The sequence below is a fragment of the Lepidothrix coronata genome, unplaced genomic scaffold, assembly GCF_001604755.1.
Source record: "Lepidothrix coronata isolate B3197 unplaced genomic scaffold, Lepidothrix_coronata-1.0 Scaffold174, whole genome shotgun sequence".
Classification (NCBI taxonomy): domain Eukaryota; kingdom Metazoa; phylum Chordata; class Aves; order Passeriformes; family Pipridae; genus Lepidothrix; species Lepidothrix coronata.
Window position 1 is genome coordinate 991,078 of NW_016690354.1, and position 18,271 is coordinate 1,009,348.

Consider the following 18,271-nt stretch of genomic DNA (forward strand, 5'->3'; position numbering starts at 1 on the left):
GTGAGGCTTAATGTGACATTGAGTCACAGCAGCCAAGACTTGCAAACAAATGCCTCAATACAGAAAACTTTGCCAGGTAAAATAAAGACATGGAAAAATTACAGTGGTTTTTATCCCAGGCAGGGATGGTACCACCAGTGCTTCTTCTCTGACAAATTGGCCCCACCTTTGAGATTTGCAGTAGCCCTGTCCCTTCCATCCCGCTCTCATGATCAATAGCAGTTAGAGATTTTTGTCCCCTACCTGAAGGGCAGAGAAAGGCATTTTGAGTCTTCTCTTGTAGGACCCCTCCTGGCTGCAGATGGAGAAAGAGTAGTTCAGATAGAGAAGACAAGAAAGGAAGTCACCATGTCTTAGCAAGTTTTTCTGCTTTCCAAAAAGAAGAGGCTAAACTTCCTCTTAGCATCTTGCCAACTGCCCCAGGGGACAAACCGCTGTCTCCAGGGATTCTCCACCCTGAGATTGACTAACCTTCACAAGCAGAGGTTTTATCACTGTGTCTCTCCCTCCTTGCAAAGGTGTGACAACAATTGTGTTACCACACAGATTGTGTGAATCTTCTGCCATGCTGCTTACACTGACATTCACTTTGCCTGCAGAGAGCACAGAGGCACATTGCTGAGCACTTGAAGCAGACAGCTGCATGCACAAGCATTAGGTCCAGACATGCAGACACAGGCAAATTCCACCCCTCCTCCCACCGGCTGCCACACATCCCTCTGCCCAACCTCACCCAGCCTGGTGGCTGTCACATTCCACACAAAGGTTTTTGCTTCATTGGCACAGAGGCAGCTGGTGAACTGGCAGCTTGGACAGGCATCCACCTTTAGTTCTGGAGTCTCTGTGAGGGTGGTGCGGATCTGAGTATGGTTGGATGTACAAGCAGACATTGGAATAGTTTTAGTAACAGGTACTACACAAAGGAACAAATATGTTGGGTCACAAAATGTGAGTGCTTTATGGCCAGTATGTAGGGCTCCAGAGAACATCATAGCTTGCCTTTGGGCTCAAGTTTTTGTTCCAACAGAGGCCATGTAATTGGGGGAACTCACTTGGAGGAACTCACCTGCATACAGTCCTTGAGGTAGTTAAAGACAGTGGCTTTTAGGCTGAAAGTCTCTCCTTGGATCACAGAGTATGGCAGTGACAGATCCACAAAGAAGGGCTGGAAGACCCTAAGAGTGGTCAGAGGCGAGAAACCAAAGCCAGTATCAGCAACACAGAAGGTGTTGGCATTCCATTCCGTGATGGTGTCAGGTACAGCAACTTGGAGAGACGCTTGCCCACTGCTCCTACAGCAGGAAGCAGAAGAGGAGAATTTGATTAGAAGCAGTCAGAATACTCCAGGAATGTCTCTGGGGAAGGCAGATAGAGGCTGTTACCAACCCAACAGAGACCAAATCCCAAATCCAGGTCTCTGGGAAAAGCGTCCGGGGTTTTGGCTTCTTCTCGTCATCAGAGTGACGTTCAGAATCATCACGGGCAGCAAGATTGTCAGCTAGAAAGCAAGTGGTACCTCAGAAAACAACATATATACACCTACAATTGAAATTAGTTCTTCATTTACAGGCAATCTAACACAAACCACAAATGCTTTGTGACAGAACAAGAATGGACAGGGTTGGTGTTTCAATGAGAACATGACACACTGTGTATATCTTTGGGGAACACAGCTTTAGGGAGACAGAGTTGGATGGAGTTTAGCCTGAGACTCAGACTGACAGATTCAAATTTGGTCTGGATCCAGGGGGAGACAGCATGCTAAAATGGAGTCACACTCTTAAACAATATGTGAAACTGCTGGTGGAGAGCACACTACATTTTATATGAGAAACACTGAAAACAGGGGCACCAATAAAGCACGGAGATTTGAGCTTTTATATGTGATTTATAAATCAGGTCCATTGAAATGGACACGGGCTTTGTTGCTCTCATACACAAACAAGAAATACAGCAGGATGAAAGTCAGTTGTCTCAGCAGCAGGCTGGCAGAACTGGGAGAGGAGAGGTCCTTTAGTCAAGGAGATGGACACGTCTGTTCCTTACCAACAATATGATTTTTCATAACAAGTGTCTTTTTCTCAAAGTCTGGTAGCACACAGGAAACTGGTTTCTTGATTCTAGTATTGGTTACTATTTTCATGCGCAATTTCTGGGAAAATAGTAAAGAGAGTAAATCAATGATAAATAAAGGGGAACAAGAAATGTTGAAACTATCTCATGATCATAGATATCATACAGGGGCTGGTGACAGCTGAAACACTTTTAAATGCTGCTTGTTTATATCCATAAATTTACAGGCTCAGACTCTGACCACAGCATGAGGAATGGAAACCAGCTTTCTGAGGAATACTGGGACTAATTATTACTTCTCATGCCAGTAAATTTCAACTAGATCTGTACTACATATGCCTAACCCTAACAATGAGACATAGTCTAGGAATAAGCATCTAGTAGACAGCGCAGCAATAGGCCTTTTGAGAGGACCCAGGGTCTGTATTTTTAAGGTAGAGTTCTGTCAGCCTGAGAAGCCCATGCAAGTCAGACTACATGTTGGGTTGTTTTCAGTGTGTTGTTGCCTTCTTCTGCTGTTTTGAGGTGCTTCTACTTGTATATATTTTTTTAAAAAGTGTTCTGTCAGAAGCAGCACTTCTTGGATTTCAGTTAGCAGGCATCTTAACACTTTTCTGACTATCATGATTGTTAGCAGATTAGTTTATTTTGTTTGTCTCAACAAAATAGCTATAAAGACAAATTGTGAAAGACTTCTTTTTATTAAAACTGCTTTGAGGATAACTAAGAAGAGACTCAATGAAACACAGAGTAAAGTAGTTTGTAAATAAAATAGTAGCCAAGTGGTGATCAGTCAAAATACAGTGAGGTGCTCAGGTATTACTGCTATGTTCTTGCCACTCCCCCTTTGTAGTTATGGTAGCCTAAACTAAATTTGTTCATTTTTATACTGTCTTTCTTTAATCAGGTGGTTTGCACTATGTTTCTATGCTTACTCATCTTTCCTCATAGTCCCCAAATGAGTGCTGGCTACAATGAAAAACAAGCAACAGATGACTTGTAGCAATGAAAGTGGGGGCAGCTGAAGTTTGCTAAAAGTAAATCCTTGTAGGCATTCATGATAGAATATTGGAAATCACTAGCTCAGGAAAAGTTTAGAGGCAGTGTTCACACTCACCTTAAACAGATTAAAGACATCAGCCTCACTTTGGTACCACGGTGCACCCATCCGAGCCTTTTTGTGGGGGCTGGGCTGCTGGGGCAGACAAGGGTATCCCTCAAAGTCTTCCAAGCGATAAGGGAACCCTCGTCCTCCAATTGTGAAACTGTCTTCAAAGATCTCATCGTACAACTGCAATGGAAAAACAGAGGTCTTCAAAAGGAGCTGGCCAACAAGCATGTGTATGGGTCAAATATTTGGACTGTAGCCCTCTACTACATTTTGTAAAGCTTTGCAGTTGAGGAAGTTGACACTGGCCCAGCTTATACTAAAGGACAATATAAAGGAGTGGATATATATATATATATATAGGATAATATATACTAAAGGGCATATACCCAAGGAGTGGATGTAGATAAGTAGCTTTTAGTTCTGCAAGACAGTTCAAGCCTTTCAACTCTAGGGTGCAAAATTAGGATAAAAATGCACGATTCAGTCTGAGCACAAGGCGTTAGTACATCTGACTTACATATTTAAAGATTACTACTTCATAGACCTGTTAAGTAGATGATGCAAATGCTCAAGAACAGCATCCCTATAAAATGGAACACCAGATCACACTGTAAGCCATATTTACAGGTGCAGCACGTCCCCCTGGATTTGGTGAGGCTTCTTTGTAACAGTCTGGACTTTTATAATTTAACTTACAACTTTCCATGAGGCATATACCTGTTTTATTATCTCCGGTATACATTGTGGAATTATGTTAGGATTTTCAATTTTTGCAGCATTTGTGCTCTAAGTTTTTAATTCACTCCTCTGAAACACACAGCTGCTTTAAGGTAAGCTCCTCCAATCCTTCTAGATTCTCCAAATGCACCTGGTTGTTGGCAAAATCCTGACCACTTTTCACCAGCCATTGTGTGCTGCCTCTATCTATTTAGGTTCTCAGCTTGATCTGTCACATGTCAATTCAGCAATGGTTGAGGCAGTGGGATAGAGGGATAGAAGGACCCTACTGGGCCAAAATTCCATTTCAAATGCTTAGCCCCACTGACTGGTGCAAGATGGAAGAACAGAGAGACAAGTGGAAAGCACCAGCATCTCTTCAAAGCTGTTCTCCCTGCCTACCCCTGCAGTGCCATGTAGCATTCACCACTCTTGAGGCAGAGGCCCAGAGTGCAGGGCTGATGGATGAGGAACATGATCATCACATAACTGCTCAAAAGAGGCCAAAGAGGGGGAATGGCAGGGCAGCCACCTAGCACTGCAGCTATGTCCTGGGATGTACTATGGGCTTCCTCCTGCCCATGCATGGAGACAGAAGGCAGGCAGGCATTAAGGGATTGGTGATGGTTGGCTGCACTCACGCTGTCTGCTGTTAGGGTATTGTTATTCTTCAGGAGGACGCTTTTGTCAACAGCTCGAACAGAACACAAGGACCCTGGAGCAGCCTTGATGTTCAGTCCAACTTTTGATCCCGGGACTTCCTCCTTATGTGAGAATTCCAGTGCCACCTGCAAAAGAAGATAGGTCTGAGGGCTTAGCACTGGAGAGTGGGACCCTGTGACTTTTAGCAGAGGGTTAGCAGAGGGAAAGACAGAGAATAAGGTAGGGAAGGGGGATGAGATGCTAAGAGAGGCCCACCTAAAAATCCATTGGGAAGGTTAAACAGGCTGCAGTGCACACAGCCCTAGCCGGAATTCCTCTACCACCACACATCCACTACACTCTGATACAAAACCACCACAGAGAGCTAAGCAGACAGGCTTCTCTTCTGTGTTAGGGAGAACATGGGCAACACTGTGTTCCCAAGTCAGTAATAAGGAATGGGAGGAGAAAATAGAGTTCAAGGGGACCTGGTTTACTCCTTGAGCAAAGCTTGCCAGTCACTGTTGTGGAGAGCAGGACTAGGAATTCAGGGAAGAAGGAGGTTGCCTGTTGTCTCCCAGCCAAAAACACTGGGCATCTGTTTTTGCGTATACCCACTTTACACCATTTGGATTAGGACAAAACAGGACCAGGAGCCACAGCAGACCAGAGTAAGGCAATGATGCTGTCACACTCCTTGTGTGATTTCTACTCACCTTGTGCCTAAAGCACTTTTCTAGTTCAAACTGTTCCACATCAGCCACCACCTCTCCATCCGAGAAGACTGCGTACACTAGAAGCTTGATGTCAGGCAGGAATTCATTGCCAATAGTCAGAGGCAATGAGAAGGAGCCCTGCAAATCTGCACAAGATAGCAACGAGGAAGGGAGGGAAAACATCCAATTCAATTGGGGTAGGATACATGTTAAGAATCAAAAGAGGAGATAACACCCCACATAGGCACTGTCACAGATTAACAATAAACTCAGGATGCCAGCCATTTATTTGACTCACATCTTCTCCCAAGGTACAAACTAGCAGCAAAGTCATTAGACAGGAGGAGGACAGTTGCAGGAAAGACACTGAACTGAGAGGAGATTGTGTTAGTCTAATGATGTGAACCACCACTAAGAACTCAGTCCAATATTTCCCACCTGTTGATAAGAATAACATCTGCAGATATAGTCACTAGAGACCGGTCAGTTTTCTGGGGTGTGTTATGAGGCACTTCACATGCTTTTACTCACCCTCACGCTGGGTAATTGACACCTTCTTCTCTCTGCTGAAAAGGATCTTGCCTTTCGCTATCACCTGAAGAGCAAAGAGAAGCACCATTCAAGAGTCTGAATTCTGAGAGCATGAGAAGAGTGTGAAAAGAACACAAGAAGAGAGAATGAAGTCTGACAGATGTTGCCACAGAAGTTCCTCTGGCAGGTCATGACTTCAAGAGCTCTGCAGCAGAGATGGTTATAGTATAGCTGTGTAGGACTTGAGAGAAATTGGTTAGGCAATGAGAAGGCATGGCTGCTTGCAAAGCCAGAGGTATTTCTGAAGCTAAGAGCAGCTACTCTTAAGATCCAGTGAACTCTGATGTTTTCATTACTAGGATAGAGTACTTTTTGATTGTACGAATTAGTACAGTTCAGTAACCAAGATACTCATAAACCTCTCAGCTAGGCTGTAGTCACACTCTTGCTTTGGACTCAGCTTCTCGGAAGTGGACTTCATTACAACATTATTACATACCTCTGGTGTGCATCAAGGCCCTGCACAAAGGCCTTTCAAGCCTTTTCCTGTAAATACACAGGCCAGGGGATGTCAGCTGTCCCAGAGATTGCCTCAGTTCACAGATAGATTGCTCCAGACACTGATGGATGTCTGGGTCATACCTGCTAGGCAGAAGCCAGACTGGTCCTCCACTGCAACCCATGTGAACTCAAGAGAAAGTAGGGTGAATGGTAGGCATCTATCACCCAAGCTTAGGTCAAGGCACTGATAACAAAGCAAAGCAGCTGGGGGCTAGGAATAGGTTCAGGAGCTGGAAAGCAGGTGGAGGTTTGGCCAGGACAGAACTCACAAACTGACTTACACTGGTCTTGGAGTAGCTTAACCTTTCCTTTGAGTATCTCTGTGCTGTGTGAAAAGGGAAAAATGCCAGTAAGCATAATCTTGCCCTGAGAACCAGCTGTTTTCTGTGCTCACCAAATAGTAGAAATCAATGTGGTCATCTTCAGATCTGAGTTTATTCCGGTCAAGTATATAATCCACTTGCACTTCCTGCTCTTGATCACAGGGCATCACATCATTCTTGGCCTTGATCTCAAGGAAACTGTTGCTCTCAGAGTAGAAAGGTTTCAGCCAGTGTAAGCTATCCTCAAGTCCTGTGTAGCTTTCAGAAGAATCTTGTTTATCATGATTTTCAAGGATGTAGGTACCCTTCCAAGCACAAAAATATGAGTTGACAATTATTATCAAGCGATGCAAGGGAACTTGTATGCCTGCTGGAACACTGTTATCACCTGAGTTGATGGCAGACCACATACCTGTATTCTTATAATGATATTTTGTTTAAGTATCATTTTAAAGTCCGAGACTTTCTCTTACAAAGTCTTAGTAAAAATTAAGTCTAGTAGATTTGACCACAATCTGATTTTTCCTCCTTTATCTTTTCATGGGGACACAACCCACACCAGATTTAAACCCCAGCACAGCTCCCCTGTTTTCAGTTTGTCTTTCTGGTCAGATATCCTGAAGCCCAAGCACTAAAAGAGCTTTTTTATGGTGAAGTTGCACTTCTCTGCAGATAACATAAGGCTCTGTGGACAATGGCCGTGAGCCTAGTAACAAGAACTAGATCCTATCCTCACGTTCCCTGAGGACAGAAAGCTACATTTTCACAGAATCACAGAATATGATGAGTTGGAATGGACCCACAAGGATCATCAAGTCCAGCTCCTAGCCCTGCACATGACCATCCCCAAGAGTCACACCATATTTTAGATTACAAAACCTCTGATCACCAAATCCTTCCTAACCAAAATTAGGGAACCTCATCCTGGATAGACTGGGGTCTCAGGGAAAAAGATTTGGAACAATAATTGCAGTGTCTGAGAAATGGATGGCACTAGGAGATCATACTACTTGGGCATGAATCCCACATCAGCTGCAGAAATGCAGGTAGTGGGAAGATGGGTATGCTGTCAGGCTGAGAACAACAAGCTCCAGGTGGAGGATCAGAAACTGTAAGGAGAAGAAGCCAAGTGCTTCAAGATCTGGTATCAAAAGAGCAGCTACCTGCCAAGCTGAGCCTGGACATGCTGCTGCTGCAGACCAAGGGCAGCCGCTAAATATGGAGTTCAACAGAGAGAGGTATCAACTGCCAGTTCTGCAGAGCCACCTCCAACATGTCCCAGAGTGGAGAAAGGGGAGATTTCCTCTGAAGAATTATTCTGGTTAACAGAATAATTCCACTTAGTGGAGTCAAAGGAAGGTGATGAGAGACAAAAAAGATTTTTAGTGGCTGATACTCACCGTCAGCGCAACCAGCGTGCTGTTCCAGCTGGTGGTATCCAGTGAGAAGTGAGCTTCCCCTTTCTCATCTGTGAGGAGTGACAGATATGTCTTCTCATCGTTGACATCAACCTTTAGGTAGACGGTTTCATTTCTGAGGGGAGAATTGCCACTGGAACAAAACATCTATAGAGAAGGGGAGGAAGTTAATATCCTGTTGTGCCACACTGAGGCACTACCAGGGCTTAATATTAATTGCTTCTATCACTGGGCTTCCTCAGCCCTTCTAGCTTTCAGACAGGTTGGAAGGATCCAGATAAAAATCCAATAAATACACAAAACTAACAATTTGCTGCTCTTCACTACTGGAAATTGCCATGGTTTAACCCCAGTCAGCAGCCAAGCCCCAGGCAGCTGCTCACTCTCTCCCCCATCAGCGTTATCGGGGAGAGAGAACTGAAAAGGTAAAAGCTTGTGAGTTGAGATAAAGACAGTTTAATAAAGAAAGCAAAAGCTGTGCACACAAGCAAAGAAAAATAAAGAATTCATTCATTGCTTCCCACAAGCAGGTGTCCAGCCATCTCCAGGAGAGCAGGGCCCCCTCACACATAATGGTTACTCAGGAGGACAAACACCACCTCTCCAAGCATCCTCCTTTACTCCTTCTTTCTCCTACTTTATATACTGAGCATGATGTCATATGGTCTGCAATATCCCCTTAGTCAGTTTGGGTCACCTCTCCCAGCTGTATCTCCTCCCAGCCTCCCATGCACTTCCAAATTCCTTGCCAGTGTGGTAGTACAAAAAGCAGAAAAGGCCTTGGCTCTGTGTAAGGCCTGCTCAAGAATAACAAAAACATCTCTATGCTATCAACCCTGTGTTCAGCACAGATCCAGAACTAGCCCCCTACTAGCCACTACGAAGACAATTAATCCTACCCCAGCCAAAACCAGCACAGAAATAAATGGTAATACAGGCAAATGAGACACCTATACTGGGGAATCTGAAAGGGATTCTTCAGATCCTGAGCTGCTTCTTGGACAATGCTGCAGGATCCTTGATGATCAGAAAGACTCTTGTCTACAGCAACTTAACTTGCTGTTCCTTGTCCTGCATGCTGAGGTCAGCAGTACTGGCCCAGCTGAAGGTTCTTCTAGCCCCAGGACAGCAGTATCGCCCTAGCATCACCCAGGATACTTGGGTCAGAAATGAATGCCAGTGAACTGATATGCAAAGTTACCATGAGCATTTGTCCAAAGGGAAAGGTACGTGCCTGTTGACACCACCCCCATACGCACAGACTAGTTTCAGGAGCTACTCCTGGAGAAGCCTCCAGAAACTGCAGCTGGCCCCAAAATTCCAGTGCAGGGAATATAGTAGGTTGGGATAGGGATCAGAAATTGCTTCTAGGGAAGGCTTCACTCCTAGTTGCTGAGTGCCAGCAGAGCAGCATTTACTTTCCTGGAGATTGTTGCTTTTTACCTACAAAAGGTTATATCTATGATGCATTCTCAGTAGAGAAGGGATCTGTTTGTGTTACCTTCCCTGAGTATGGTAGACCACGTTTGTAGAATGGATGGAGGTTGATAAACTCTATAGATTTTGTTACTGTCGTAACAGGAATTAGAACTGATTCCACAGAATGTGCTCCTGTATGGAGAGAAGAAAAATCTGTTAAATCCCAAGTAGTGCTCTTAGGGAAGAAGAAGAAGACAAAAGCACACTTCAACACTCCCTACAACGTCTACAACCTCTAAATTTAGGAGAGAAAATACAGTCTTCTAGGATATGATTCCCTCAGCCTTTCTTGGCTCTGTCCTTCATGACACGCATCATACCCTGTAGGTATTTAAAGTATTAATTTATGTTTATTGAAGATAAAGGAAAACTAGATGACTGTTTAGTTATAAACAGTCCAGCACTGTGAGACTGGTGGAGGAACACCTTGTTGTCCCAGGCAATCACTAAAAAGTTACATACATTCTAAGAGAAATGAATGGTGGAGAGGATTAGGAAACCTGGTAATAACAGATGGAAAAGGTACTAGAATGGAGACCATTACCATGACAGAAGATTTGGGAACCCTCAGGTTATTTTTAAAAAAGGAATTCCGCTGTCACAGGAAGGCCAAAACCAAAGAAGTTGCTTGCGAGGAAGAGAATATTTCACATATTCTCCAGTACCTGTTCCATTTTCCACCATTTTTCCTACTGCAATTATGAATTCTTCAGCTTCATTTATTTCCAGAGCTTTTGTCTTCACTGCAAAAGTAGCACAGCCATTCTTGTTTGTCTGCAGAGAGAGAGAATAACAGAGAGAAAGAGCATGGTGTGGAGGAAGATAAACAGTTCCATAGATGGCAGGCAATCCCAAATAAGTATTTCTAAATATTTTTGGAACAGATGGAAGCTCACAAGTCTTGCCTGCACAAACCCATCATGGATACCTTAGCCAGAAAAGAAAATCAACATGTTTGGATTAAACAGTCATCAAAAAAGCAGCAGAAAAAAGTACTTCAGGCAAATCACACAAGGGTTAATTATGTCACAGACAAACTCAGGAGATTGGATTCAGCCCAAATCCCACAGCTGAAAGAGCTCAAGTGTCATTACATGATCTAAAGGTCTCCCTGAAACTATATGGCCTTGATGAATAAAACCTGACAATGTGGCTTTCCAGTCATGACCATCTCTGTGATATGGCATATTAAACGAGGACATCTTGCCAGCTAAATATTGCAAGAGCTTTGCCAAGAATTAAGGGTACAGCCAGTGTTTCTAGTCATGCTTCTTAAGTGCTTCACAGAACCTTTCAGGGCCTCTTACATGCCATGTGGAGCTGGCATTCAGTTGGTATTTTGCACAGCTAAGACTGTACAGCATTCCAGCTGGAATGCATTTTAAAAGACCCAGAGATCCAGTTAGATTTTTACATTCTGGCTTGTTGCTGGCTGGTCTGATATTTAGAAATATTTTCTTGTGACTTTCAAGGCAGAAGAGCTGTATCTGAAACCCATAAGAAAAAGCAAGTGTGGAGGAGCTTAACCACAAACATATAATGAACACAGATGAGCAGAAACCATAACCAGAAATGGATACAGTCCATAGACCAGACCACTAACAAGCTTAAGGTGATCCACTGTGCATGGATACAGCAAGAAACAAAGCATTGAGTCACAGACCATCTGATGGCTCTGATAAGCATATTTACTGGTGGGAGTGATCACAGGGCTGAATAGGCCAGCAGTCAGATTGCATACAATTTATGATACAGACCCTTGTAAAAAGTCCCAGGCATCATTACTTCACATAGTTTACACCTTCTCCTGAAGCACCAAGTCAGATATGAGCAGCTAGAGCATTAATTCAGGAAACAGAGTCACAGGAACAGGAATCAATGTCTAGCAAATAGGAAGACACCAGACTAAATAGGTTGGTGGCTATCAGAGGTGCATCAAGGCAGGTTAAGGGGACAGACACATATTTCCAGCACGTTATACTTTCCACTCTGCTATTTGTTCGCCTACCCAGCTGTTTTGCTTCTTCATATCAATAGAATCCGGTATGTTGTCTTCTAAGACCTCGGAGAGTGTCATAAAAGTAATATCTATTTTCCCTTGAACAGGCTTCCCATAGGTATACCTGTGTCAAAGGGTAGAAACATTCACCTGAAGACTGTCTGCTTCAGCAGAAATATTAACCCAGGACACCTCCCATGCTCATCAGGGGAAGTGGAGCCTGGAGAGCTTTGTGGTATCATGTACTCACTCGCCACAGATCTTCAGCTGAAATTCCTCATCTGCTGTAGTGACAAATGGAGGGTGCTCAATCTTTATTTCAAATTTTTTCAGCACTGCATTGAAGAGAGGAAAATAAAGATAGAGGAAAAAACCAATATTGAGTATGGACACTGACTGTAAGTTCTTTTATAGTTGTGGTCCAGATGAGAGGAAAGACAGCAATGTCCCCAGTAATTCATCACCATGCTGCAATAGGAGTTACTCTCTTCAGCCACACAACCCTGTATTTGCTGCTACAATTGCACATGGGACAGCTTTTTACTCCAGCTCAGACAAGCATAAACATTTTAAATGGCACAGGGTTTTGTCCTTACCACTGCAACTGAACGAGACCAAGACACGATTCCACTTCCTATTATAGCAGCTGACTGGTGTGTAAACCCAGCATAGAAAAGGGTGATAATGAGCAGCAAAATGTGCTCATCACAGGGCCCAGATGCAGGTAGAACTAGTTGCCAGCCCACGGCCTCTCCTTTTTACCCTATGCAGCTGCAGAGCCTCCAGCCCAAAATGAGATGTGCACACAGACCCATCTTTGTCCTCAGTCTCTTGCCCTCCCAGGGTGAAAGGTCTGATGAACACAGCTGCATCACCTGCTCTCTCCTTAGCTACCCACACTGCTTTCCCCTCACCTCTATTGTCCAAGTCTCACCATATTCTTCAACACGGAAGGTTTTCTGAGCCACGTCTTGTTGCACTGAGATGGTATACTTCCCAAGGGATGCTTCTGAGGCCAGGGGAAAGGATAGATCCACAATGCCATGACTTGACTTTACATTCAGCCACTCAGCAATACGGTTGTGTTCAGGATCCTGTTTGGGAAAGGACACACAGAGACACCAAGTCACATTGGAAGCCATACACAGGCACAAGAAGGCACTACAAGGGCCTACCCTTGACCCAGTAGAATGGACTCCAGATAACTAAGAGAGATTCCTTCACTTCCCTCCAGTATCATTTTAAGGAATATATGAATTGCAAAGGCTGCCAAGAACATTTAAGCTACTGGGAAGTGGTAGCATCATAACACCATGGGAAGGAGAAGCAGCTGTGCTGCATTTGTTTGAGCACTCATCCTTGTTGAACCAATGTTCATTACTGCCTTGCCTCTATCTCAGCTATATGCGTTACAGAAGTACTGGTTTGAATGAAGAACCCAGGCTGACCAGCTAGAAAAGCGTTCAGCTGAACCTCAACCATAACCATAACCTTATGAAGTTACATTTGCGGCATAAGTCTGTCCAGGAGTGAAAGGGCACAGTAGAAGAGACAGATATCACCCTTTCATCAGTTCTTTGTCACTTACCTGAAGCCATATCTGGGGATACTGTAAAAACAAAAGAAACACAAACTCAATTTTGTACACTGTAAAACACTTTCCATGTGAACCAGTAGAAATAACTCTGCCTGACATGGGCCCTTGATCAGAAAATTCTGCCCCATCCAGATCCCACCCTACGTCTTCTCCTCCCTTCATGCCAGCTTACAATGCAGTCTTTCTCCAAGGGATCAGTGGATGAGTGGTTTCCTCCAAAGATAATTTGTTCTTATGGTTTAACAGGCATGAAAGGAGATGTCTCTTTCATGAGCATCTCAATATGTCTCATGCTGAAGCTCCTACTTCTAGAAAAGCACAAGGTGACACTCACCTCATTTTTAATGACCTTAAGGTCCTCATCAATGTTCACAATTCGAAATTTCACTGTAGATATAAAGAAAAGCATAGTAAAGCATTCTGGCTTCAACATGTCCTTGAACAAATCTGCTTCTCCTTTGCTTCTCCTTTTCTGTGCTCCAATATTCGTCTCCCTGTTTACCTCGGAGGTATCTAGATCTTTTCCCAAACAGCCCACCCCAGAGGACTTTGGGAGGCTTATATGGAGCTGAAGGCTGTAGAAACTCACTGTTTTTAACTGGAAAGATGACAATGTTGAGGTAAACTGTGGGGTTGTCTGCAGTGGGGTCTGTCTGCAGTTCATTCATATTGTGAAGACTGTAGAGTAACTCTCTGTAATTCTACAGCTTGAAACTGTTGCTCTAGACTTTACTCAAATATTAACAACAGTCTTTGAAAAAAAAGAGGTTGTCCAGTGCCCTGGAGAGCCCTGGCTTTCTTTTCAGGTCTCACTAGAGATATTTCCATAAAACAATACCCAGGAGCAGTAGGCTGGGAATTGGTGTAGCACATCTTGGAGGGGAACACCCTGATTCAAAGTGTTCCTGGAAACACCCGATAATAGAGATCTGTTTTTTTCCATCTCCAACAAGCTTAACTTGCTGCACTTGGTGACATCTTCCCTCCAGGTGTGGCAGCTACCTTGACCCTTCCATCCCCATTTCCACATGCCACCTTCTTGCCTTACCTGTTTCTCCAGGTTTGTATAAGCCCTTGTCTGTCTCTATCAGAATTACATTCTTCTGGGGCCTGACCAGAACTTTCTTGTGACCCTCAAAGAGTACATTGTCCTTGCTGTGGATCAGGACATGCAGAAAAGCCACCTCCTCTGGCTGTCAGGTTAAAAAAAAAAAAACAAACTACCTGAGACTACAAAAATCTCCAACTTCCCCCTCCTCCCTTCCCCTCCTTTGATTTATCCCTCTCCTTTCCCCAGAAATAGTATTCTCTGTGCTCCCTAGCTTCCTCATTCTCTTTTCTCTGCCTTTCTCCTTGACGTTTGCCTCTTTTCACATTTCTTTTTCCTCTTTACTACTTTTCCCACCCTGCATCAACAGCATTACCATGGCTCAGACACAAGAGAGACTGAAGCCCTCTAATTTCTAAGAGGAGAGGCAGCCAAAAGAGGGATCTTACCTGTGGTGTGGAATCATCTCCTTTCCTGGGAATGAACCTAAACTCTGGCACCTAGATTGATTGGCACAAGGAAATGGAAAACAAATTCATCAGAGACTTTGAATCTTATCCAAAATGTGAAACATCATCTTATTGTTAAAAAATCCCCAAAACTTCAGAGTTCAAATTCCACTGTATGACTTTGTAATCCACTTGTCATTATAGGGAGAAGAAGCAGTCACTGTCTGCCTCTTGTTCATGAACCTAAGAGTGAACCAACTGTCATGACATTCTGCCACTTCACATGAATGTGATAATTTTATGGAACCAAATAAAATCATAGGGAACTCAGATTTGCAGTAATGGGAGATGAGATACTGATCAGAACAACACAGGACATCTCAGTATCAGAAAGACTGAGTTCACCAGAAGAAAAGTTTTTGGGGTTTGTTTTTTTTAGCTAACGGCAGACTTCCTTGACTTTCCAGAACCAGGAGTTTCTCTCCCCTAAGGGCTGGCACCAAACTCTTAGTTCATCATTGTCATGTTAATGCAAAACCCAAAAATTACTACAGCCCCTCCTTGAGTTCTGCTGAATCTGAAGAACAATCGGGGCACAGGCGCAGTGACTTTGTACAGTGCTGAGGAAGACAGGGGTAATTTGTAGAGCCTCAGCACCAGACACATCTCCATGGCTCTCCAGAAATGTAACTGAAGGTTCTGTAGTCAGTGTGTCCAGTTAAGGTAACTACAGCAGCACAGTTGCAACAACAGGAACTCAAGCCACTCAAGAAATACCCAGACTGCACTATGTGAAATTCAGTTCATTGTTGGTTCAGCACCATCACAGCTAAATTAAAGCAAGTCTATGCAGACTGCAACTACATCTGGCAATATAGATGCAGCTTTAAAACAGAATGGTCTTCTTGGAGCTGGAGGGGCAGGCTGCTGAGGAAACGAGGATGAAAAGAATGTAATCCCAATGCATTGACTTTCACAGTGATATACAAGCATCTTTAGGGACATAATACTGAATAAACTGAAAGCAAATGTTTACCACTAGGCTTTAAGTGGGATGAAATGGGATGATATACATTGAAAGTACAGATTTTTTTCTACACAGGAAAGATTCCCTACTTTCCTAGACTTTAGGACACTGCTGTATTTTGCCTGATACTGGTAGGGAAATATACTTAACCTGCTTGCAACCTATGGGTAGAAAAAGGACAGTGTACCCAGAGAAGTGCTGTCTTCTTGTCTGAAGTGAAGGTGAAAGCATTGGTCAAATCAGTAGCCACATGTACACTCACCTGGAAGGTGATGCACTGAAAAGTGCCTGGCTTCTCCAAATCTTTTTCCACGAGTGTGTGATTCTGGGTTGTTGCCTGCAAGGTGACAGCCAGGTGGACATCCTCAGTTAGGGAGCTGAAGTGAATATAGAGCTTCTCCTCTTGGGAATGGTGAATGACAGCAGGGAACACCACCATATAGTGACTAGAAGAGAGCGATACATGTTCAAAAACAATTCAGAGGCTGAAGTGGGCAGGCCAGAATCAATCTCTGCTGCTTTCATGAAGAGGTAGACCAAGGGTGAGAAATGTCTGGAGGACTGCAGTGAAGGAAGTTTAGCACAGCTCCATTTCTAAACCAGAAAGGAAGAATATGCCCAGTGTGGAACTAGAGAGCTTCTGATATCCCTCTGTCATCACCTTGCCAACAGCCAGGACCCAACTGCCCAGTGTATGATACCCCAATTGCAAGTACACAGAGCAAGGCTGTGTGAGGAATGAAGCCAAAGACTCAGTGGCTGAGGCATAAAGCTTCAGCCCTTACACCAAATTTCGCCCCCACCAGCACAGGATGAACAGAGGCAAAGCTTCTGTGACTTCTGTAGCTTTGTGGTGTGTGCAGTGCAGCACCTGCACAAGCCAACACCAGGGGCTGCACCTGGAGTGGTGCTGGATGCCCAGCACTCCAGAGGGACTCAGTAGGACCTGCTTCTGCCCAGCCTCTCTGAGAACAAGGCCCCCAGCATTCAGCTCTGTGATGCTGAACAGTGCAGCACCTCAGCACCACCCTTTCATGACAGTCCCTTCCACCAAGCCCCCGAAATCAAAAGGAGATATCTCACGGTTCCAGGCTTGCTGCAGCTGCAACTGGGAATAGAGTCAGGACTAAGAGGAGCGGTGGTGCTCCCATTGCTTGGGCTGGGACAGACAGCTGACAAGATCCACACTGAAAGAGAAAACTGCCTGTACTGATCAGTTGGGGCAATCCTAAATATCCCCCTCAGATGTTCCTAAGTCCAAAGAGTAGGGCAGTTGATATATGGGGATGGTATCTCTTCCAGGCTGATGACATTAGCTAATATTTACTTGCTCCCATAACCAGCAGAGTAAAGGTCACACAGCACAGTTCTCCACCCACATCTACATTCAGGTGGTATTCCAGGCCATGGGTGCCAGGGCACTGAGGGGTATATATGGGGATATATGACCTCTAACTCAGGCTGAAGGGGACTTAGGAGAAAAACTCATCTCATCTGTGGCTGGTCTGGATCCTGGCTGTAGAACCAAATCTGCACACCAGCTACTGTCTTCAGCTTGTAGAAAGCATCCTCGACTTTTAAAATACATCCTCGCTGCTCTCTGTGCATCATTAGGTATCTTCTCCTCATCCAGTAATTACTCAGAGCTTGGAGTAAAAACCTTTCAAATCATCTCCATTTGTGCATTACCACCATTTCTGTCCACCCATCCATCCCAGACATGCCTGATCCTCCTGAGTATAGAACCTTTTCCAAGGTGGCTCCTGCCACCTACTGCCAACATCTCTCAAAGATCCACTGTAAAGCTTTTCCAAACTAAACATGACATTTTAAGTCCACACATATTTTATTTCCTTGAGCGATAAAGTGATTCTACACTGACACCACCACCCATCTCCTCCAGATTCTTCTTTTGGGCACTGTTTGGATGTATTTGCCCCCAAGTTATAACCTCATTTGAAGGTGGGTGTCCTCATTCTGCCATGGCCCCATTTCTGTTTTAGCAGAGCATAACCAAAGGTACGCAGTATAGAGTGAATTTGCCATCCAACCCTGTCTGGCTCCCAGCTAAAGCAATCCCCTAGATTTACTTTGGCACAGTCCCCATATGTGTGCTTAGCACCCACCCTCTTAGTGCACAGTCTGATGTAACAGGGACACACCAGCCTTTAACCTAGCACTGACACTGCAGATAAACTTCAGGTTTAAAGGACTGTATGTCACTGATCTGGGAGCATATTTGATTCTCTGAAATTAACAGGGGTTTGAGTTCAAGTCTAAACTAGCAGGACAAAAAACAATCTGAGTTCTGTCTGATTTAAGAAACACTCCACATGGCTCTGCATCTCTGAACGGTTCATTAAACTGGCCACCTCTGAATTTAAATGGGAACAAGGTTATGACAAAAAGATAATAACATGCTAAAGTTCTTCCCTCCTTCTGAGGAAGAATGGGGGCACTGGCAGAGCTGTGTGGGAAACCTTGGGCGGTCTGGCTCGAGGCTGCAGGTCAGGAGTGAAATTTCAGTAAGAAGCAAGTAATACATAAAAAAGGTTCTACAGAAGAAGAACCATGAAGCAA

At 44.2% G+C, this 18,271-nt stretch overlaps 1 protein-coding gene across 2 annotated transcripts in view; it reads right to left on the reverse strand.

Annotated features, from left to right (window-relative positions):
- The window catches only part of LOC108504739 (alpha-2-macroglobulin-like protein 1), a 29,432-nt gene extending 12,470 nt beyond the window's left edge, over positions 1-16,962 (reverse strand). For both annotated transcript variants that reach the window (XM_017830092.1, XM_017830091.1), the window contains exons 1-23: positions 16,775-16,962; positions 15,954-16,137; positions 14,665-14,715; positions 14,216-14,360; positions 13,502-13,554; positions 13,159-13,179; positions 12,505-12,664; positions 11,821-11,905; positions 11,580-11,694; positions 10,237-10,345; positions 9,594-9,703; positions 8,075-8,239; positions 6,746-6,979; positions 5,791-5,854; positions 5,260-5,405; positions 4,543-4,689; positions 3,191-3,364; positions 2,047-2,152; positions 1,387-1,498; positions 1,067-1,292; positions 734-860; positions 472-593; positions 244-295 (exon numbers count right to left, since the gene is read on the reverse strand). In XM_017830092.1, the coding sequence (XP_017685581.1) occupies positions 244-295; positions 472-593; positions 734-860; positions 1,067-1,292; positions 1,387-1,498; positions 2,047-2,152; positions 3,191-3,364; positions 4,543-4,689; positions 5,260-5,405; positions 5,791-5,854; positions 6,746-6,979; positions 8,075-8,239; positions 9,594-9,703; positions 10,237-10,345; positions 11,580-11,694; positions 11,821-11,905; positions 12,505-12,664; positions 13,159-13,179; positions 13,502-13,554; positions 14,216-14,360; positions 14,665-14,715; positions 15,954-16,137; positions 16,775-16,842 (2,776 nt within the window). In that variant the 5' untranslated portion in view covers positions 16,843-16,962. The remainder of the gene's footprint in view (positions 1-243; positions 296-471; positions 594-733; positions 861-1,066; positions 1,293-1,386; positions 1,499-2,046; positions 2,153-3,190; positions 3,365-4,542; positions 4,690-5,259; positions 5,406-5,790; positions 5,855-6,745; positions 6,980-8,074; positions 8,240-9,593; positions 9,704-10,236; positions 10,346-11,579; positions 11,695-11,820; positions 11,906-12,504; positions 12,665-13,158; positions 13,180-13,501; positions 13,555-14,215; positions 14,361-14,664; positions 14,716-15,953; positions 16,138-16,774) is intronic.
- Positions 16,963-18,271: the final 1,309 nt, after the last annotated feature.